Here is a 23,003-nt window from a genome sequence, read left to right as displayed (position 1 = left end):
GTTGCTCTCCGACGCCCTGCCTTTATGAGATCAGGTCTGGCTTTGGGTAATCTGCTGTGACCTGTGGCAGGAAGACTGCATCCACCTCTCAGCTCTGTGATACGCTCTTCCACTTAGCAGTTGTGGGTAATAATTCCATCTCTTGCTGTGCAATGAAAAACCTCCCCCGCTTTTTTTTCCAGTTGCAGGGTCATACTAGCAAAGCATTGTGGATAGAGAAGGGTGACTGAGATGAAGAAGGAAGAGGAGGAATAGATTAAGGGTGTTGGTTGGTTGGGTGCGGGGGTAATGGGGGGCGGGTGTAGTTACTCATAAAAAAAAAAAGAAAGAAAGAATAAAAACATGTGTAATGAGAAAACATGTGGTGTGTAACTATTGGAAGTCATCAGCAACAGAAAATAATAATTAAAGTGCAGGATGAAGCAAAAAAAAAAACTGAAGCTGTCTTTTCGTGGCTGGGAGACCACTGTCATCATGTCTCAGGAATTAGGCAAACATATGCTGGTCTGCTGCTGTTGAAACCAAGGCGCCTCGCTCAGGCTGCGGTTTGGGAACATGAAAGGCTTTGTGGGATGAGCAGGAGGACTGGCCCTAATTCAGGGCCTCATTGCCAGGGAAGCTGGCAGCGAACTCCGATTGTGGGACAGGGTAAGGAATTTGGTTACATATTCCAGCGAGGACCGCAGCTCCAAACAAACCGAAGCAACAGGCTGCTGAGCAAACCGTTCTGTCCACATCCAACCGCCCCCCCCCCCCCTCGACCCCCTCCCACCACCACCACCTCTCTGTAATGCTGCTGCTGCGGTTGTAAGGGCGAAGGGACTCACTCACTCCCACCTGACCGAACCCCAGAGGAGGCTAAGGAGGGCGAACGTGGGGAGCAGGAATGTAGAAAGTCAAGCCAAAAAGTTGATCTTGCAGCCCGGCTTCCCTGCTGAGCGCCAGTCCCATGCAAGGCTCAGGATACTGGCAGCGGACTCGCCTATTTGGACGGAGTGTTTGGAAAACAAAGCACTCTTTGTGTTATTGTTTTTTGGTTTTGGTTCTTTTCTTTTCTTTTCTTTTTTTAAATTGCAGCAAATTAAACTCCCAAACTCGATACGTATCTTTCAGAGGATGCACACAGGTCAGTCAGAGATGTAGAAGGGAAGGAGAGAAGGGGCAGCAGTTAGCAGGTCTCCATAATCCCCCCAGGCTGCGGATTTCACTGGGTCAAATGCAGCATGCCTTCACTGTAACCTGATCGACTCGGCAAATTGGATCAAACTCTTTCGCCTCTATCTTTTCACAGCCGTTGCAATGTATATCCACGGGGCAAGCCAATCTTGATTGCTTTCCAACAGAGAGACATTTTCTGGCATTTTCAGACAGGCAGGGATTAGATTAATCATGTCTTCATTTAGGGTACATATGATTATGGTTGACTGTTTACAAGGTTTCTCAGATGTACTCTCCATGCCAGGACATGGTGGTAGAGCTCAGAGCCTGAAACTCATTCACGCATGTGGTGGTCGTGTTTTAGACCGAGCTGCAGTGAAAAATCTTTTTTTTTTTCCTGACAGTGGAAAATACAGATGTGAGGCAACATTGGATTTGCACCTCCTAGTAAGTATTTATTTAATTTCTTGAACTTCCAGCTGGTTGAGACTCAGTATGTGAAGTATGTAAAAGTGATTTATTACAGTTCACAGTCAATCTGAATTGTGATGATGCAGTTAACTCCAAGCAGGTTCACATGAATGCAAAATGAATTACTTGCATTATTGCTTTGGTTCGGTTGTGTCTCAGGAGAGAGGCTGCAGTGTCATTGTGTCAGTATCGTGCCCAGCCAGTGGGAGGCACCACAGACTGGAGGATCACACGGCTGCAGCGCACGCACGTTTCACATGCTTGTACACACTGAGGCTGAGTCATACACGGCAGCTGAGGGTGACCATGTCACACATCTGGGGTGCAGGCCCGAATGGCCGGTGGCGAAGGAGAGGGCTGGGATGGAGTGGCCAGAGCAGCGGCGACATGTGGCACGCAGAGGGGAGAGCAGACCGCATTCAATTTCTGTGTGTAATCCTCCGCCTGAGAGAAATGTTTGGTTAGGGTTAAACGGCACTGTTGCCCCACATTTTCATCCACTTCTAATTACAACATAGCTGAGGCTCAGCGGCAGCCAGCGTGACTGTTGTTGTTGTTGCTGTTGTTGCTGTTTGTTGACATTACAAAGTCCTTCCCCACGACGCACTTATCACACGCACACGTTCAGACAAACACAAATCGAGACCAAGTCATTTACACCCACGTGTGACGGCACGCCGCACAGGAAGACGCACAAGCGACTCACACGTACTGCCAGGTTCAGGTTTTGCATACACACACACACATCCGTCCACAAAACGATCAACATAGTTGATGCGGTAACCATCGCTGAGCCCAATATAGACACACAAATCTGTTTGGTGCCGCTTGGAGATTAGTCCAACCGCACTGAAAACCAGAGAACACCATGTAGACATCTCAGTGGACCAGATATCACAACTGGTGCATATGTGAGAGCAACGCTGTTCTCTTAAAGGGAGAATGAGTCAGTCACATGCCACATACTAACTGTGCAATACAAATGAGTTACCACTAACTAATAGGTGCCAGATACGCAGTAACTTGAACGGTTTTGTGTGATAATTTAACAATATCACAGCTGGCGAATGAGAGAGTAGCCAGCAGATTGAAGAGGCTCGTGAAAGCACACATTTGTTTACCTGGAAAATGTGTACACAACACGAAAAAAGTCAAATAAACACTATGTCTATGCCATTTCCAAAGGTTGCTTATATCCACACATTGCACATCAAAAATACGACAAACACAACGCACGCCTTGATGACGCAGACGCTCAAGACCAAAGCTACGACTGCAAAGTCTGCCTAAATACATACTGCGCTGTACACACCATAGTTTCTCAGTCTGTAATTTGATGTTTGCAATTAAAAAGCCCTGCGCTGTCTCTCAGAGCACGCAATTTACCAAATCAACACCTTTAAATCAAGCGTTTCCCTCGCTGACAGTCTCGTGTCTCCTGGAACAATTTGCCTTTCCAAACCGCAGTCTGCGATCCCCACGCCGTTTTCACTCCCAATCACACGCTTTATCTCTGATTGCTGACTAATTACCAAGAGCAAAGGATGATGGGAAGAGACCCAGAAATGGCAGTCTGATGTTTTTGTGGTTCAGCATTTGGATCACAGCTTTTTTTAAAATTGTCTGTTAATTTACGGTGTGTGAAACCGGGGTCAGATGTGAGATAGGTCAAAATAGGGTCAACTTTTTTTTTTTTTTTTTTTTGCCGTAACATACTGAATAAATCAAACTGAAAAGAATGCACATATGTACACATATTTATAGCAGACTTCTGTGTCTGTGGAGAAAATGAACTCGTAAGAGATGCTGCAAACTGGCTTCCTCCCCATTTAGAAGCATTTGATCAGTAAATTGTTTCCATAAATAAACAAATTCACCAATGGTTTGATAAATGTGGTTTTAACACATATTTGAGCACTCGGAGGGCAGACAGCATAGCGTTATTAGACATTTTACATATGTATGAATGTGGGAACTTAGAAAAATGAGGCATACATCTGTTGAGCAGGTTTATCCCAAGAGTTTTATTCTTGGCAGGGAGGGAAGGCTTCTGTTTTAGCGCTAAAACAAAGAAAAGCCAAAAACTCTTCACTGAAATCTCAGCACCCTTCCCGCCCTCCCTTATCAGTGGGAGGAAACTTGGCGAAGAAGTGAGGCATCATTGATTGGCGTTATCAATCACACTTTTTTTTTTTTTTTTTAACCCCTGTGATCTCGGATGCTGTGGATGAAGTAATCTGACAACGTGCCATGCCTCGGTTGATGTGCGTGCGAAACACCTGAGGTGACTCACTCATACAGACACACTGTGCGGTGTGACATGTACGATTCTCTGGAGAGGAAGAAAAAAAAAGAGAGGACGGCGGGGGGGGGGGTGGTTGCTTAATGCCTCTGTTCATGATGAAGCAGTGAATTATGGAGACAGGGTGTGTCATCTCATTCTCTGCTCCTTTCATCACAATCTCTCCCCACCATGTTCAGAGAAAAGCTCACAGGAGGCCATCAACCCCAAACTGCAGCCTTGAAGATCTACCTTTGGCCTATTTGAGCAGTTTGCTACACAGACAGTTTACGGATTAACAGCCTCCATCTTGAGACCGGAGGGGAGCGAAGAAAGTCAAATGTACAGTAGTGGATGTGACCGTGTCGGAGAGGTGACACGACGGTCGGGGCAGCCAGAAACTCTCCGAACTGCTCGAACACAAGTGCCACCTCTGTCGTGCAGCTGTTATTTTCTGCACTAACTGACGACTGACAGACCGCATACTGCGCACACGCACACACAGACACACAAATGCTAAAACCACACGTACAAAAAGCTGAAGTTGTTGCACTTACTTAGTATATTCTTTTCTTGCCATTCACATCCAGCAAATGAAAGTGGTTAGATTGTGGCTGCAACCAGAAAGAACAACAACGTTCGGTCCAGCTGAATTGAAAACCGCTTGCAATGATTATGAAAACACGCGTTGAAGAGTGACTCGAATATAAATCTTCATGCTAAGAGTTTGTTTTATACCACAGTACAAAGTGAATGGAGCACTTTGATCTGATGTGTGAGCAGCATTTCCAGCCCGAAATGTGAAGGTATGGAGTTTTATTCACTTTTTTTTTTGTCGGGTAGTTTTGTCGTCAGTAGTGTAGAGTTTCAAATGTTTGTGGAGAACAAAAGCTGACCTATTGCCCTGAAACATGTAAGTAAGTATAGCGAAAGTATAATATAGACGCATAAAGTCGCATTATGGGAATACACAAATAACATACAGTATGACAGTATGACTGAGTTCACCATGAAACCTGGACACCATCCATTACAACAAAATTGTTGCCTGCTTTTAACATAATTATATTTCTGGTGCTTTGATTCCAGTCCGACGTAATAAAACACTTCTAACCCAAACCCCAAAATCTATCCACAACTACAATTAAAGTTAAAAGTGCAGTTGTTTTATGATAAGAGCTGCAGGGTCTGCAGCCACCAAGCCCTACCACCTGCTTCTGATTGGCTAGTGGCATGTTATTTTCCCCTCACACATACCCCAGCATGCACTGGGGTTTATTTATTAGGAATAAAAAAAAGGAGTCACTAATCTGTGTTCAGTTCAGACAGCGGGCTCCCCCTCCACACACACACACACACACACACACACACACACATCTGCGTACCAGCTGAGCAGGGAGCAGTCCCACTGTTAGGCTTTCACATATCAAAGAGCCTGGGGTGCTTTGGCACTGCTGGGGTAGTTGTCCTTTTTTACAAAAGACAAACAAGCAAAGAGCTCGGGATGCGGTCCAGAGCCGCCTTTGACACAGTGCTGAAATGGGCACTTGGCTCCGTGACATATACGATCTACATGTGTACCAAAGCTGTGGACTTTTTTTTTTCTTGACATTGTCAGTTACTTTTCCTCAGCCTATAGCGAGGCAGTCCAAATTCTTTAATAATGTGCCTTCACCGTATACCACATCATAATATAATTTTCAGAATTGCCCGATGGCTTCAAACTGTGGCTGGAAACTGCTTTTGTGTCAGAGGTGCATGGAAAATATTACCTTTAGGTGTGTGGTACATCTGTGATGAATGCTACACAGATCTGCAGAGCTCAGGATGTTAGTCTGACTCTCTGACATCACCAAAACATCAGTAATTACACAAAGAGAGTGTCCTAGATCTCCAAGGGAGATTGTCAATTGACAGGCAGTATAAATTATCCTACAAATGTTAGAAGGCCCCTAAGAGAGTAATGTTCCCACTCTTGCTAATCATTATTTGTTACATTTCAACAGCAGGATCGGTGACTGATGATGGCAATAATGAAAATGAGAACAAGGAGGAGGAAGATGTAGATTACGGAAATCCTGTGCATCTTAAAATAATCTTGCAAAACATCATATTTAGCGCCTAGAAACAAATCACAGAGGTCCAATCCATATACCGCAGCACAAATACAGAACACTATTTTCAGCAAATGGAAACAAGGCCCATTTGGGATCAAAGCATCTAATGGGTTCTGGATAACCAGAAGCTGCTGTCAGTTTCTGGCCAAATCAAACAGACATGCAAACACATGTGGCACTGAGTCCAAAAGATTTTCAGTACCGCTCAGACAATTATAGCTACGTTACATCTAATCGGAGTCTTCCTTAGCAGACCTATGGCACGAAAAATAGAAGAGTCGCAACAGTTGTTGAGTCGATGGAAAAATTGGTAACCCCCTTGAAAAATTACTCAGCATTTCTGTTGTGGAATGAAAACAGTTCATCTCTTTTGTGACAGTGACAGCTTGTTTTTTTTTTGCACTCATGTTTTGTTCCCTCTGCATGGAAGTGCAGCTCCATCACCCTCAGCAAAGAGAAAGGAAAAGAAGAGGAACACCGAAAACGAACGAGAAATAAACCGAAGAAGACGTGACACGTGTTTGACCCCGCTGCATGATGTAACCTTTGAGGGTGGGCTGGCGGGGGGAAGGCTGTAAAGTCCTTATGTTCTACTATAAACCAACCTGTCATTCAATTCCACATGCGTTGATTAGAAATGAAGGCAGCCTCAGAAGCTCTGTATACGGGAAGTTGGGCGTGACCCAAACTTTTCAGTCAGTGTGTAACGTACCTGTCACCATCAGCACGCTCCGTCATGTCGACTCATTAGGACATGAGGAGGTACGTGTGTGGATCAACAAACGCAGTTCAGTGTCCGTGTCAGCGGTCAGACTGGCGGGTTTTCGGAACAGACGAATTCTTGATCACTTGCCAAACTCGAATCAGTTTCACATTCATCAGTCGCACGTTTATTAGGAACAAATGGGCAGATTCATTCGGTGGATGTGTGTGCACAGCAAGGAAACAGATCTTCATTAACCCATCGGGTTTCAGATTTGCACAGGAAAATGGTGCCGCTTCCAAAGACACACCAATGTACTGTGTGTGTCCTTGTGTGTGTACTAACAATTGCATTCATATGTGCTCTGGATGTCTGTCTTTTACTGAATTCAGTGACCGGTCACACGATAAGACCTAAACCTGGTAACACTGACTCAAGGGGAAAACATGCACATTAAAGACCAGAAAAGCCCTAATAAAAAGCCTCTAATATAAAGCAGTCCCCATCAAAGAGATCCCTCCCAATATTTGTTGAACTCTTACATATCATATTAATGCCATTTCAGCCATTGTTCTCTCAGGCTGCGTTTGATCTGCAGGGCTGCAATAACTCTGGAGTAATAGGAGCACTAATGAGAGGAGTTGGCACTTTATAAACACTGTCAAGAGCAGGTGGTGCAAAGGGGGTCACACTGGGCCATTGTGTCCACCTCAGCTGGTCCCATTCAGAGGTACTTATTTTCTTAGATTATGGAGTATTTTGACAAATCAGCATATTTCATGCAGATGTCTTTGTTAAAAGTTAAGTCCGCAGTGGGCGATTTTATCACGCCGAACAAATGTGCGATTAATCTGCGGCGCAGCGCTGAACGAGAGGGCACAGGCTTCTGCGGGGGAACAGGCCATCTCTGCCTCCACATAAGACGCTCCCCTCCCGATGGCGCGCCACGTAAGGACACACATGGAGGATGTATGCTTCCGTATAGAGTTTTATAACGCCTTTCAGCCTGACATTGTGCGTGAGATTTAAACAGGGGCTCTTTTGTATGTCAGAACCCCACTTTTAATGGCCTTCTTATAAAAGTGCTCCGTGATCATGGTATTCAAATCACAGCAACAGCAAAGCGCTTCCTCATTTCTGTGTCTGGAAGTGAGCCCAGGCAGGGAGGTGTACCACATCTTAGACGAAGGCTGCACGGACTTTCTGTTCGCTAACCAAAGGGATTTTTCCTGCGGTGCGATATGATCATTTATTGAGGCTTAATCAACATGCATTGAATAGTGAGTGTACTTTTTGAGCCATTTTAAAGGACCCTCAGTGCACTTTAAACCTTGGCCGTGGTGTTGAAGAGGCTTTTTTTTTTTTTTTTCTTTTTTTTTTTTTAGATATTCCAGCTCGTGGTTCATGGCAACAAAATAATAAAAAAGGAGATAGGAAAAAAACTCTCTGGTCCTTTCACAACTTTCACAGTGTCTCTAAGAATCCTTCTTTTTTTCCAAGAGAATCAAAAAGGAAGTATTTATATTGGCTGCATGGCAGGTGATACTCAGTCCAGGCTTTTCTGCATTTTTAGGCTTTAGGAGCAAACCCAAGTTAACTCATAAAGATCCAGATCAGTCAACATGCGTTCAGAGATATAAAACTGAGTAAATGTGTGAAGGAGGGAAGCTGTTTGAACTGGTCAAAGCAACATTTTACACGTCCTTTCATCATTCTGAAAAGTCCTGCCAGAAAACTTTATTTTCAGTGTTTACTTGGAGAATCCGAAAAAGAAAAAGGCTGTGCTTAAACTGAAGCATGACAAGGGATAAATAGAATAATAAATCAATAAATCAATTCCTATAAAAACAACCACTCAACTCCTTAAAAAAAAAAAAAAAAAAAAAATCCAAAAAGAATTTGGAGCCAAAACCACATATCAAATTTATTTTTATTTATTTTTTCTCCAACAATGTTTATTGCCTTAAGAGCTGAATGTAGAGTCCAGGGCCCGGCCATTTATTTATAATGATGACCTGCTGCTGAAATATTTCAACCATTGCTCAACTATTTCATGATTTTAAACACTATATTTGGGCTTTTTGCTGTCAAAATCGTAGACATAACTAAATTGCACTAATAACTATAACCTGTAAAAGAGCACGCTGATAGTATTTACACTTGGGACAATTTTGCAAAATACGCCAGAATCTACCTACTTGTGGCAACGCAGGACTTTTAATCTTTTTCATTGCCATTGTAGTGCCAGATTTAATGCGCCGTGACTAATAGGCCACCGGGCGTGAGCCACACAGGTACCCTGGTGCTACAAAGAGAGCGTACAGGAATGATGTGACGGTGCTTCAAAGAGACAAAGGCGAAGGCGGTGAAATATAGGGGAACGGAAAAAAGTCAGCAAAAGAAGAAAACCCTCCTTTGAATGAGAACATAATCGTTCAGGGGACCCCAGCACACAACCTAAATAATACATTTCAGGTTTTGATATAACTATTACTGCCTGCAAAGAGCTCTTTGATGTTAATTGAAACCACTGGGCAGCAATCTGCTTTATAGCACTGACAAATAACAGTTTCCTAAGGCTAAGCATTGAAGGTTAGCAAGCAAAGAAGGCGCATACTTGCTCCATATGCTCATTCGATATAAATAAAAATCACAAAAGAGCTTGTCTTCACTTATGCAGCACAATGTGCTGGCCGGAGTTGTGGTGAGAAAAAAATGCTGTTTACAATTCTTAACATTACCTTCACCAGAGGTCCCGCGTGGTGCAGGACAAAGCTTTCACTGTATTGTTTTCAGTTTTCCCAGTAGTTTGCTTCCTCTCCTTCAAACAGACACCACAGCTTAACTTGATAACGCAATAATAAAATCTAGGTGGCCCAAAAGAAACTCCTGCATCGGACAGATATCGTTCTTCACAAAGAGGCCTGTCTCTTGTATTTCTGATATTTCAGGCCATACAATAGTTTGAAGAACAGGAGGGGGGTGCTTTCAGGGCTGTGGGCTCTGGTTTTAATACAGACACAACACAATGGTCTCTGTCTTCCTTTACTTTGCTTTTGTACATTCTGGCAACATGCTCTCCTCATCTTTTATTCCTCCCCAGTTTTTTTTTTTTTTAGACGCCCATTATATCACAAAAAGAAACCTTGTCAAAGGGTCATCCGGAGCTGATGCAATGCACAATAACAGAAAACATGCCCCATCGTGAGCACAAACATATTGGCCAGATCAGTAGACAGCGCTATAAGATGATAGAAGAAGTTCAAAGTGATTTTTTTTTCCCTCCCCACCATCCCATATGATACCACATCAGAGCGTGTTCCCGCCTGACCTTTCCTCACGCTGAACCCCACAGGTCGGCCGTGAGAGGAGAGGTGCCTGCTTCATAGCCATGATTAACTGGAGGACAAACGACAGGCATAGCTGAGGAAGGTAATTGGCTTGTCTCCGCGTAAAGAACCCCCATATTTTGATTGTTTGCAGAACATTTTACATCACCGGGGCAAGAAAAGAGCATTTACAGTTTCGCAGAAAGGCTCAGTGTCCTAAACATGAAAATAACATGATGACAACAATCTCAAAATAGCTTTTCAACACACTTTTCTACAGCTGAGACTTTCAGAGGAAAATATCAATAACGCTGATCTTACTGTACATTTATTATGAGAGCGATATTGATCTCCTCATTTGACTCACAGCAACAAACTGAATTAGCATATTTCCCCAAATATCCAATATTCCTTTCAAGTAATGAGACTTCTGATTTGTCTCATAGATCGCCTTGTAGTTTTAACACAGTTACTAGTGAGTATATTTCTGAGGAAACTAATTACAATAAAAGCAGTTTCCTCGCCATTTGGCTGGGAAATGATTCCTCAAACCTCCATTGCTGGGAACTTGCTGTGTGATTTAAATGGTTTATATACAGGGGGAATAATTTAATGCGATGGCATTAAAACTCGAACCTCTGCAGCAGTTGTTGGACAACAGCCTCGATATTAAGTTCACGCAAAGAGCCCCAAATCTGACAAACCTGGCCAAAAAAAAAGAAAGTAAAACAGTGAACCCTCTGTTCCCTGAAACGGTAAGACATGAAGATGATTGACAGTGGGAATATGTGAATGATGGTTTGCTGCATAAAAGTGAACAGAGTGTTGGATTGCATGGATTGGGTTGGATGAAGGCACATTTTGACACTGTAAGATAAAAAAAAAGAAAGAATTTATATACAACATGATCTAAAAAGGCACTTTAGGCTGACATATGTTCATTTGAAAAATGTACGCAATGCATGCACATGGATCTAGTTTGGTCGAAAGGCTTCCAAAGATATTTTTCACATGTAGTCTTCCCCGTTTGGACGACCAGGACAGAGGAGAGGAAATGTAGGTTATTAACAGGAATCAAAAGAACCCGCTCCGTTTATTAGTATGGGATGCCAGAGACATTGACATCTTTGAAAGTGGTAGAGCTTTTGAGCATTTTACAAGACAGGTGAAAGAAACATGTGTGTTAAATCACTGTAACCGGCTCACTTGGGTCAGCTCTACCATTAAAAGAAAAGAGATTACAAAGGAAACTAATGAAGACACTGATCAAAGTCTGTTATGGTAATATGTAGCAGGTGTTTCAGACTCCTGCAATCCACCCGGGCCGCAGCGCCCTCCCACCGCTGCTGCTCCGTCCATGAAACTCTCTCATGTATTTCACATGTGCTTTAATGGGAACAATGGACAGAACACATTTCAGCACGATTCAAAACACGTTATGAGCAATCTGGGTGAACCGTCCGAGGGGGTTTTAACTGTGGGTGATACACAAAGGAGGCCTCACAGGCACCAGCCCCCTTTCATGAGGAGGGAGGAGGGGGCTGACGTGGTTGAAGCCCACACCGGCAGAAAAGCACCTGAATTTGAGATGCATGTGAGTTGAAAGAAGGTTGGCGGGACTTGAGCTGGACCACGTTCAAAGCATGATGGCTATTTTTACACATAGTCTGAGATGAAAGTGCCACTGCTTTTGATTTAGAAAAAAGGGGGGAAACATATGGAATATCCATGTGGAAGAGCAGGATGAAAAAAAAAAAAAAAGAAAAGAAAAGGAAAATGAAACCTCAAAGTTGTGCCTAATAATAATATTAATAATAATGACAATAATAATAATGATGATAATAATAATAATAATAGCAATTTCAGCCATTTTGAACGCTGATTTAAAACCATGTTTTGACCCCGGTATCTGGATTTTGCAGCGCTGTACCGCCGCACATGCGCAGTGCGGCGCTCGGAGCGTGCCGAAAGTGCTTCCGCCGAGACACGCGCGGCCCTCTGTGGGACTTGTAGTCCTCTTCGCTTCGCTTTCAGCCTCTCCTTCGCGAACATCACCCCGAAACACAACCCGACTGCCGAAATATGAACAGCTGAGCTCCGGCCCAAATGATCCGGGCGGCGTTTCTCTGCTGCGTCGTCCCGGACGCGCAGACGGACCGAGCCGCCGCTCCATGCGGCACTACAACGACCGGCGTCGCCCCCAAATGAAAGCGAGGCAGTGTAAACACAACTCCAGGAACATGAAAAGATCGGGTGACAGTGAGGGGGAGAAGAGAAGAAAGGTATTGATAGCGTTTTTCTCCGTTAGGTCTGGCATATTTCTAAGCCCTGTCGCTCATTGAATATCTAACGCTCCTTATGTGACGCTGCCGGCCGCAATTTGGAGCCTAGAAAGCCGCGACTATCAGCGCATACCTCACCTTCCCTTGTTTCCTTTATTGTGTTTTCCATTTTTTTTCTCCCCCTCCCCTCCCCACTCACCAGTCTGCCACAATGAGGATGTACAGTTTGCATTAAAAAAGGGCGTTTTATCAGGTTTAATGCGCAGCTGATGTGGAGCCGCAGCTCGCAGGGGAAACGTCAGGAAGAGAGCACGATGATGTGAATAAGACTGAGGGCTGTTTGTGATGAGGGCAGTTTAGGGAAGCATCAGTGTTGTGTGGCTTACTTCAAAAACAAACAAACAAAGAAACAAACAAACAAAACAAAACAAACAAACGGCATCGTTAAAGCTCAATTTGCGCGTCACCCTGGTGTGCGCAGCGAACAATGAACCAAGTGATAGGTGAGAGTGAAAACAAACAAACAAACAAACAAACAAACAAACAACAAATGCTGAAGTTTGTGTCACATCTGGCAGGCTGCCAGGCCAGAAGTCTGCAGCTGCTTGAGGCTTTGCACCCAACACCACCGATCCTGGCGCTCACATGTACATTATGCACCAGATCACATGTTGGTTTAATGCTGTGAGTAAGTGATAATCAAAGGCTAACTTCTGTTCAGGGCCACCAGAAGAACCTGCTAAAGTAAGAAAAGTGAGACGTGTGCAGGCTCGTTTTTATTTTATTGTTATTCTTACTATTTTTCTTTGTGATCTGAGCAGAGATGAGGCTGCTTTGTCCGTGACATGTGAGGACCAACTGTTTGCTGTGCCGATGCGTTAAGCTGTGTTTCGTGCTGACCTGGGCTTAATCAGGCTTTTGCATGCCGTATAACTCTGACTTTTTGTGGTTTGTTGAGATTTTCTAAGGGAAAGGAAGGAAAAAGGGACTCAGCTGCGCCTCAGGCGTCCTGAGCTGTGTTCCTCCTGTAGTCTCGCTGACTTGTCTTGTCTACCTCTCCGTCTGTTTCTCCTCTTATCTCCTGACTTGGATGTCGTCTGCTGTGGCACATGTGTTTGGATCATGTTAGACAGCAGTGAAACTATGTAGGACGCGGTTCCTCCTGTTTATGAAAGCAGCCATGGCGGCCAGATGAGTGGCTCAGAGAGAGAACTGTTTCCAGCTGGCCCTCAGGCAGGCAGGCAGGCAGCACAGACCTAATGGCTTAGCTTCCTTTCTCTTTAGATAAATAAAAAAGATGAACACGAGGAATTGTAATTGCAAAATGACTGCACAACCGTGCAGCAGCCAAGTAAAGGAGCTGTGTGCATCTTTGTAATATCAGTAGTTTTGTTTTTTTTTTTTTTTGTAATAATAGAGTTACTGTGATGACTAATAACTTGGATATGAGCTTCATCTTATCCACCGAGTGTCTGCACACAGTGAAAAATGTGCTGTGACGGGTCCACTGTCATTCTGAGCCAGAGAATTCAAGCAGCAACTGATTAGTGCCAAATGAATACACAATCATCTTAGAAAATCCTGCTGCAGAGAGTCAGTATACCGCACTGACAGGTGGGACGCCGAAGTATATCCAGCATGAATCTAACGGGACATTGGCCTGACTGCTTAGGGGGAGCACCCACAAAAAAAAAAAAAAAAAAAAAAGCCTTTTAAAAAAAATGTAATACATTTTTTTCCATTACAAAATCTAGGAGATGGATCTGTTTTATGTGATATGACACACTAAGTGTAAGTGTAATCTTTGTGTTTTCAGGGAGCTACATTTTCACAAGTTTCCTCCACATGGCAACATTCAACCCGCCTTGTACCGTAATGAATCGAAAAGCATTTCATTATGTTTTATCAGCGTTGTCATCGCAGGATGAATTTCCACTCATGCCTCGACAAGTGTGAAAACGGCGCTGACCCCGTCCCTTAACCCGATGTTCTAATAGTGTCTTTGATGCGAGCTCGCCATTTGGACAGTGATGACAAGTACGAAGTGCTGTGTCGAAACAGGAAGTGTGTGTGTGTGTGTGTGCGAGCAGCAGGCTAAGTAATGATCACACAGGGTCACCAGATGTTGTGAGGTCCCGGGCTCGGCCCTGCCCATTGCTTAGATCAGCCTCATTGGTTTGCTCTGGTTGTGTCACCCAGTGCAAGCTGTTTAGGGTATTTAATTTCTGAACACTCATTAAAATGGTTTGTGCTTCCCCTGGCAATTCTGTTAAATTAACAACTAGCGAGGTAAAAGGTGATTATGTGGCCACACATCCAGACATGGTTAATCAATCTCCCCCCACAAAATGTTAGCTGGTGAATTAGTGTAAAGGAAACGATTTATGGTGACTAATGCTGACGTCCTGTCATGTCAGGCCCGGTGTTTTAGCAAGAGGGGGGTGTCACATTCAGCACATTCAGCACATTCAGCAGCTTTGTGCTCTGCCGGCCATCTTTTTCTCCATTTTAGCTCAAGCTACATGCTGCTTGCTCTATTAATGAGTCAATAATGGAGAAATAGTGTTGGATGCTGACATAAAACATGGGTATATGGATACCTAAGGCAGGGTACCACATAAGCTCCAACAGAGTTAGATTTACACCTGTACTCTGTGTAGAATGGTAGAAAGGGAAGCACGGCATGGGGGCCCTCGCAGCTTCATCAGACCCCCGCCAGTTGAGCCGTGGAAAGGCCAGGCCTCAGAAAAATACGGCTGTGGTAGATAATGATACCATTACACTAATGGAGCTGGCAAATGAAGGAGAACCCAGATGCCCTGCTTTATTACCGGAGGGGGTCATTTCCTCGCTGCATTCCTAATGGCCTGAGCACACAGTATTGATCAGGCTATCATGCTGCTAATCCTCTACAGAATTACTCAACGCCGACTAGGTGTCGATCCGCCGCGTGCCCTGCTCTGGCCCCGCCGCTGGGCGGCCGCTGCGTGTCCAGCAGGGACCCAGTGTGCCGTTTATGCACTCGTGATTTAGGGCCAAGCAGGGATGGCGTCTGGGAGGTCTTCAGCAGTGGGCTGGCCAGTTCAATGTGTTAAAAAAAGAAGGCAAATGAACCTAACAGCTTTCATTTAATTAAGGAGCAGGCAATGATGTGGTTCCTCCCTCTTTATGGCCCCATTCGCCACCGAGGAGCAGGGGAAGCTGTGAGGTTGGGTGTTGTTCTCAGTAATTGTGCTGTGCTGTAAATAAGTACAGGAAGCTCATGTGCCATCAGCAACAGCAGGATGCAAGCTTTTCACCAGGCCATTGGTCTGATTTAATTATACGGTGCCATACATAAAGTTGTGTGCTGCAAAGTGAAGAACTCCACATGCAAATGTATTTACACGGGCCTCGCTGTAGTGGACCTTCCAATTTCTCATTGTAATTATTAGAACGGAGACTGTACGTGAGGTATGAAGATAAAATATAGGAAGAGAGATTTATAAATTATTCATGCTATGCCTTATTTGAACATGACTGAGAATAGCATAGACCAGACCCATTATCATTACAAATGAATAAGAGGGTCAGGTAGCACAGAGCGCTTTGCCCAGGGCTTGTGACCCGTCATGTCCTTGTCCCTTTACTGGGCCCCTGTGTGCATTAGCATCCTCAGGCCGTTGGAAGCGTGGCATCCTTACATCAGCAGACCCCTCTTGTCACCTCTGGCCTTAGCTAATCAAAGAGTTTACCTTAAGGGGCACATTTAGCCCTGTTCATCAGGGCCACTCCAGCAGCCATAAATAAGTATTTATATATTTCCATCTGGAACAACCTGTCGTGGCTATGGAAACTAGCTATTGATCCAGATATTTAGTCATTTCTTTCTGCGTGCGCTATCAATATTGTGCAAACATCCGTCCACACGAGGGTTGACCTCAGCCCCAGCCTCCATTTTTCCCTCCCATTGGAGTTCAATGATATACTATTCTGAAAAGTAAAATCAATGAATGAATATGAAGTTTTGGTGTGTAATATAGTGCAGGCCCAAGGCCCCAGGTCTTTCATTGATCTGCTATTTGAGTGTTAGAGGGGGCTGATTAGTCTGCTACTCAGCTTTTCCTTTACATGTCTTTACCTTGTCTTTCCCATTTGATCTTTGGCTCATATATTTGGATTGAGGTGTTTATAGATCAGCGTGGTTAGTCAAGCCTCTCTTCACACTAATTCGGCTAACACACTAAAACTCTACTGTATTTATGTCCCAGCTTGGTGCGCTGTCACAGTAACTTACCTCAGAGTAAAACCAAGACAGGACACGCGAGTCTCAATGCATGCATGCTCTCTGATGATGTCAGTATGCTATCAGCCACACAGATGTTGTGTTAGCTTCTCATGATTAGCTTCTCACTTTTTTTTTTTTTTTTTTTTTTTAAAGACAGTCTGTATTCATGACATTTTAAACGTACATGATGTTCACATTTGGTGTGCATCTGGAAGGATATCAACTTTTACAGCCCTGTCTGCATTATCTCAGGGTAGGTGGCTACGATGACCCGCCATATGTGGATATGCGCTTGTGATATTTTTGATGGAAGACCATGCTATGCATCACACTGCTGTGCGGCTGTGGGATTGAATACCCTTGTGAGTCCTACTGCAACTGTAAGGGTCCTGCACAGAGGTTCCCCTCCAGCCACCAGCTGATGTCTTCTCTGAGCTTTAGTCTGTATTATTCCCAACTCTGGAAAATGAGGCCCGATTGTTTAAATACATTGAAAAATATTCTGCCGATGAATTACAGCTTTAGGCACCAGTACTTTGGTAGTATTTAGCATTTACGCCGCGGTAGATTTTCTCCAGTGGAAGCAGTCTGTGGGATTGTCCAAACAGCCATTGACAGCTTATGTGTCTGACAGCCCTTACTGAGCACCTCATATTAGTGTTGAGGCATTAGTCACAGATGTCAGCGACGTGGATCATGCAAACTGGCCGACCAGATCAGCTGTCACATTCAATGAGATTACACCGAATGTGACCTGCCCAAGTCGGGTTCATCTGTCATGCATGTGTCCCGTCACAAGAGAGACACAGAATAATCAGTTCGATCAATAGAATGTGGTGGCTCATTGGACTGGTGCTGAATAAACATGGGAATGACCCTCTCACCTCGTACACGGGGGCTACAGCCTCCCGGGAGTTCATTAGCCACTCGAGGCTATGATCCGGATGAGTCGTTATTTTCCACTTCTGTTTGTTTGGCACACTGGCTCTGTGTGTTTGTGTTTGTGTGTATATGAGATGAGGGATATTGCGTAGGTTGACACTCTTCTTCGTGTGTGTGCGCCGTTCTGTTAATGCTAAGCAAATGTAACATGCTATAATTCTTCAACTCTCGGTTTATTTACCGCTGCAGGTATTTGAAAAATTATAGAAATAGTATTAATGTGGACTTATTTCATTCCATCATCAAAAGGAAAATATAAGTAATAATCTGTGGAGCCCAGAATACAACCCAACTGCTCTGGCTAATTTTAGCTAAATCCAATAAAAGTGATTTTTCTCTGTAGAGCCAGCTGCGTGGGACAGAGCCGTCTGTATGTTTATATGCGAATTTATTTTCCTTTGTAATGACTCACCTTTCCAATAAAAGTGCCTACCGCTTCGATACTGCCCAACATCTGGTTTCAATGGAAAGTCCAAAAGCCTCCATTCACAAAAGCGGCAGGAGACTGGGTTCACAAGGTGCTGTAAACAGTAACTGTTAATTTGTACATCATAAGTTCTTTTCCATAAACCTGAGCTATGCTGAAATACCTGGCCTCTCGCTTTAATGCTTTGTCGAGGCTGAACAGGTTTGAGCACTGCTGTTAGCGGAGCCAGCCTTGCCAGGTGGAGGTACGTTTGACCTCCCCCTGCTGACCTGCTGTGCGTAAAAAGCGTATGTCACAGAATTAGCAGTTAGCACCGGCAAAGCCAAAAAAAAAAAAAAAGGAGGATAGAAATTGGCTCAAATATAACATGGACTAATGAAACACAAACCAAACAGGTTTTAGAAAATGTTTTTTAGCTCTTTTGCCGTCAGGCGCTTTTGGTAACTGCTTCCATCCGAGAACCATGTCGACTGCCGGTGTTCTGGTTGTACCAGTTTGCTTTCATGGAGCTTTTTGTATTTGTCGTTTCAGCATTTACTCAGCATCAAGTCTTCGAGAAGTGTCCTCTCACTTCAGGTAGAAGTGTCCATGTGTCAGTGATTCTTCCTCTGGGCTCCTGTGTGGTTTTTTTTTTTTTTTCCTCATCAGCCTAACTTTTCTTTGCATATGCGAAGGAACCAATGTCAGCTTGACTGGCATTCTGTCAGACAGGCGATGCCTTTTCAGTGGTGGAGCGTCAGCCCCTTTCCGGCGTGTTATATCTGTGTGTGCGTGCGTGTGTGTGTGTGTTGATCTGTGTCTGTGCAGAAAAGTGGGGGTATTGTCAGGACGTGACCGACACACTTTGCATGTTCTTCTCGAGACAGGTGCTCCTGGGTGAGCACTGGTGCATGACAGTTGCCTTTCATCGCTGTCTTCTCCACACTTAACCCCTGACCAGCCCTCCCGTCTTCCTCTTCCTCCTCATCCTCCTCTCCTCTCTCCCTCCCTTGCTCCTCCATGTCTGACCTCTTCTCGCAGCTCTTCCCTCGGCCGTCCAGAGTGATGGACTGCGAAGGCTGGTGGTCGAGTTGCGCTTCTGCATGTGGTGGTGCGGCAGGCTTGTTTAACACTGTCAGGCCACGGAAGCCCACCTGTCCAGGCTGAAGTGCGCTCACACAGTCACACACCCGCACCACAACTTTTTGTTCAACAGTCCGTAATTCTATCACTGGTGCTGTCAAGCACTTGATCAAACGTGCATAAAGAAAGGAACCCCTTGGCTGAATCCCATCCGCTGTCTTCCTATAATAATGTAGGCAGATTTCCCCTCCTCTGCCTGTTTCTTCAACTCTGTTTATTCAGATGAGCCTGACTGGGGGGCAGCGGGTCACATCCACTTGCCTTGCTAAAACGATCCTGAATCGAGGGTTGTCTCCAGTGAGGTGGAGAGAGAAAAAACACAAGGAGGGGTTAGGAAGGGCTGCCGAGTGGTCATGTCAGGGCTCTTTTCAGGGCTGTGTGTGTGTGTGTGTGTCTGCGCCATGGCAGGGGCAGGGGTAGGGGTTAGGGAGTTTGAGGGTTCACTTGTCAACCCCGGTGTCATGCCTGCCCTGGCCCTGTTATGTTGAGGGCATCCACTGTCATTTGTTGCAGGACTGTTTGAAGTGAAGTGAGTCACAGATGCATAAAAACAGTCAGCACACTGTGAGTTCTCAGGTGCCTTCAACTATCAAAAAATTCATTTAAAAGTACAAACTTCTGCTCTGCAGAAACTAATCCCTCATTAGTTTGACAGTCAAAAGTTTGTGGTTTATTTAGAGCTATTTTTTTCAGGGCTGGCCCTTTAATCTCTGTTATTACTGTGCATATTGAAGATGGAGACTCATCCAGATGTTTTGTGTAGCACATTTCTATGTTACTTTGTCTTTTGTTCTTTGAGCTTCATCATGTTAAGTGAAGTAGGTGGATTAAAGTCATGCTTGAAGCCAACTTTGGAAAGACATAAACTAGGTAAGCTTGTGTTTTTCCTAAAAAGTCATTCTGTACTTCCAAGTTTTTTGAAGTTTATCCCATTGTGTGTATATGTGTGTGTGCTTGTCATTGTAGGTGTATGTATGCGTTTCATCTGACATACATCTCCCACATTCTCTGCACTATAGAAAAACAGCAATGGTTAAGACTCCTTAAACTTGTTGTTGGAGTGTCAGGGAAGACATGAGCGCGGCACATGAGCCATGAGCTTAATCCAACAACAGCCTGTCTGCCATACTGTACGCCCGCTCTCTGCGAGCGAGTGGACCCCTTCCCCGCAGCCATTGTCATATATAGGGGGCATTGTCACACAGGAGATGGACTCATGTAAATGCGATGACAGGCTAGTGTCTCGTCTGACTGACAGCACAGAGGGATTGGGCTAATCTGAGTGACTGATTCGAGGCGCGCAGCAGCTCGGCTGTCCCCATAACTCCCGAGAAATAGACAGCTTCAGCAGAGTTATCTGTGTTTGTAAGTCCTTCTGCTGCGCTGGGATGACAATAGGGATTAGTGCCAAGGTTCTTTAAACAGTTTTTTTTTTTTTTTTAATTTTATTTTTGGGAGGGGGGAATAAGGGGAGGGGGAGGGGGGCTCTTATCGGAGTCTCGGCAGGATGCTGCCGCAGCCAGTTTTCCTTGACTGTCAATTAAAGAGGGGATCATTAACTTCAAGGGTATAAATGTTCTAACACTGGCATTACGTTGGGAAGCTAAGTCGCTGACAGATGTTCCAACTTTAATTCTCCACTTGTTTTTTTGTCCTTTAATTAATTTATGTATCACTATTCGGGTTTTAAATATTTTTTCCCCCTGTCTGCTCTTTGTTAGCCTGTAATCTCAGTTTCCATGCTAGTCGCAAAGACGATTGGGCCTTGTCACTCGCCTGTGTTTCTTATGAGGTTCAATTGGCTAATGTATTCAATATCGCCCAAACTGAAAGGTAAACAGTATCTAATGTCGCGCGTGTTTCCGCGCTGAGTCGACGCAGCCTGGTGGCGCAGGGCGGGAGAGGAACGGCACGCTTGCCTCCGGGTTCTCTGGGCTTTTCCGGAGGACCCAACTCCTCAGAACGGTACATGATAAAAAAACAAAATGAGCACAGCTTGTCTCTCTATACATGTGTGGATATTTTGGGCGTAATAAAAAAAAAAGAAAAAAAAAAGAAAAAGAAGTGTACTAGTTTGGGTTTCTTTTTTGAGGAAGCTTTGTTTGGAGGTTGTGCGGCATGAGTATGACAACTGTGCTTGAGGTTGTCTAGCAAAGAGCTGCGATGGGACACAGTGAGGTGTACTCTAGCCACACAGAGGAAGAAAGGAAAGTGGAGGAGGAGCGACGTAAAGGGGAGTTGGAGAGAGATAGGCGACAGAGACTGCTAATGGGCAAACTCTCTTCATCCACCGCTTCTGCCATCCCCACCACCACCACCCTGTTCTGTCATGACAGCTCTTTTCCTTTGTTCTCCCCCCTCGGCCCACTCTCTGCCGGGGATTCGTGACAAGTTTTCGTGGGCTGATCAAACGCCGCGGTGACACCTGATTAGGATATAGAGCGTGTTTACAGTCGTGCATGGTGAGGACACCCACCACCACCCCCTCCCTTCCCAGACAACAAGGGAGACTTCACCTTGACTAATTAAATTTGCACCTGCAATGCCAGCTGTGACAGCCACTGGAGGGCTGCATTTATTTATGTCATTCCATACATACTACCTGTGACGTTCATGGAGGCTGAGTTTGCACCAGCTCCTCTGTTTACCCGCAGTGTGGGTTTCTTCAATAGCTGTCTTTATTGTGTTCCTACCTGCCATGATGCTGGTGGGGTGGGGGGGGGGGGTTGTTGGTTAGTCCTCAACCATGGAGACAGATGATTGTATTTGTAGTTGCATAGCCACTGCAGAGGGCACTGTTGAGGAGCAGGGAGAGGAAGCTAATGAAAGCATACGCTCACTAAATCGTGTGCATAACATTTTAGCTAACACTTAATTGATTCTGACGGATTACTACAAACATGTTTTCTTTTTCTTGCATATTTTTGCAGTGTAAATCTATCTTCTGTGATTTCCAAATACATTTCCCTCATTTTGCACCAACTTTGCTCTCCTGTTAAGTGACAAAACGAAAACGTGAAGCTCGCAGAGATTGCAGGTGGCACAACTTGCCATGAGACAAATTTGCATAATTATGGCATTTACATGGAAACTACAAAAACTCCTATCTAGTTAGGATTGGACAGTCTGATTTTATTTGGGTCAGTTTTGTGTGCTAACTACAACAAATCTAATTCTGTCTTATCCCCTGTGAGTCTGTGGGAGCTCTTGTTTAAAATGATGTTGTTTGTGCGTCCCTCTGTCAAAGTGTGTGTGTAATCATGAATTAATGTGCATACACGTGGCTTGTACATGATCTGCCTCTCAGAGTGTGTCTGTGCGTGTATCTATCTAAATCAGTATTGAGAGTGTAAAAGGCCACAGCTGAAGTGAGGAGGACATCAGTCACCCAGAGGCACGAGACAGGGCCTGGTAATTTGTGGCTGCCCCCCTTACACTTTTCCTTCTTTCTCTCTCTCTTATCTATCTCTCTGTGTTGGTCTTTCCATAACCCCCCTCCCCTCCTTGCCACCCTCATCCTGCCTCCCCAGCCTCAAATTGACCAGGCTCGACTGCTGGTCATGCTGTATTACATGGGTTAGATGAAGTAATTATTTCTAGGCCACTGACTACAAGCAAGATTAATAGTTTTTGAAACGGCCGTAATGGAGGGCTGACCCACCGTGACATAAGCATTATTTCAAACTCACCTCAACTCTCATCCCTGTCACCTTTGGGCACTGCCAGAGTGTGATTTATACCTGGGCTAATGAGAGGAGGGGACCTAGGAGGCGTGGGGCCGCCATGCCGTACCGGTGGGGTGTTACAGGAGGTGGGATCACTGGAGGAAGGCCGGTCGTTGCTCGATTGGGTTTTGAAATCAACACTAAAATCGACATAATTGTTGAAGCTCAAACGTTGAGCT

The 23,003-nt window shown here is 44.7% G+C and overlaps 1 protein-coding gene across 1 annotated transcript in view; it reads left to right on the top strand.

The window, feature by feature from the left end:
- Nucleotides 1-12,284: 12,284 nt before the first annotated feature.
- Nucleotides 12,285-23,003, top strand: part of fto (FTO alpha-ketoglutarate dependent dioxygenase) — a 111,839-nt gene continuing 101,120 nt past the window's right edge. Inside the window, exon 1 of the mRNA XM_029498862.1 lies at nt 12,285-12,341. Coding sequence (XP_029354722.1) covers nt 12,300-12,341 — 42 coding nt within the window. The 5' untranslated portion in view covers nt 12,285-12,299. The remainder of the gene's footprint in view (nt 12,342-23,003) is intronic.

Source organism: Echeneis naucrates, chromosome 3 (genome assembly GCF_900963305.1).
Source record: "Echeneis naucrates chromosome 3, fEcheNa1.1, whole genome shotgun sequence".
NCBI classification, from domain to species: domain Eukaryota; kingdom Metazoa; phylum Chordata; class Actinopteri; order Carangiformes; family Echeneidae; genus Echeneis; species Echeneis naucrates.
The sequence above is the reverse complement of the archived record's forward strand: the minus strand, read 5'-3'. Positions and strand labels throughout refer to the sequence as shown.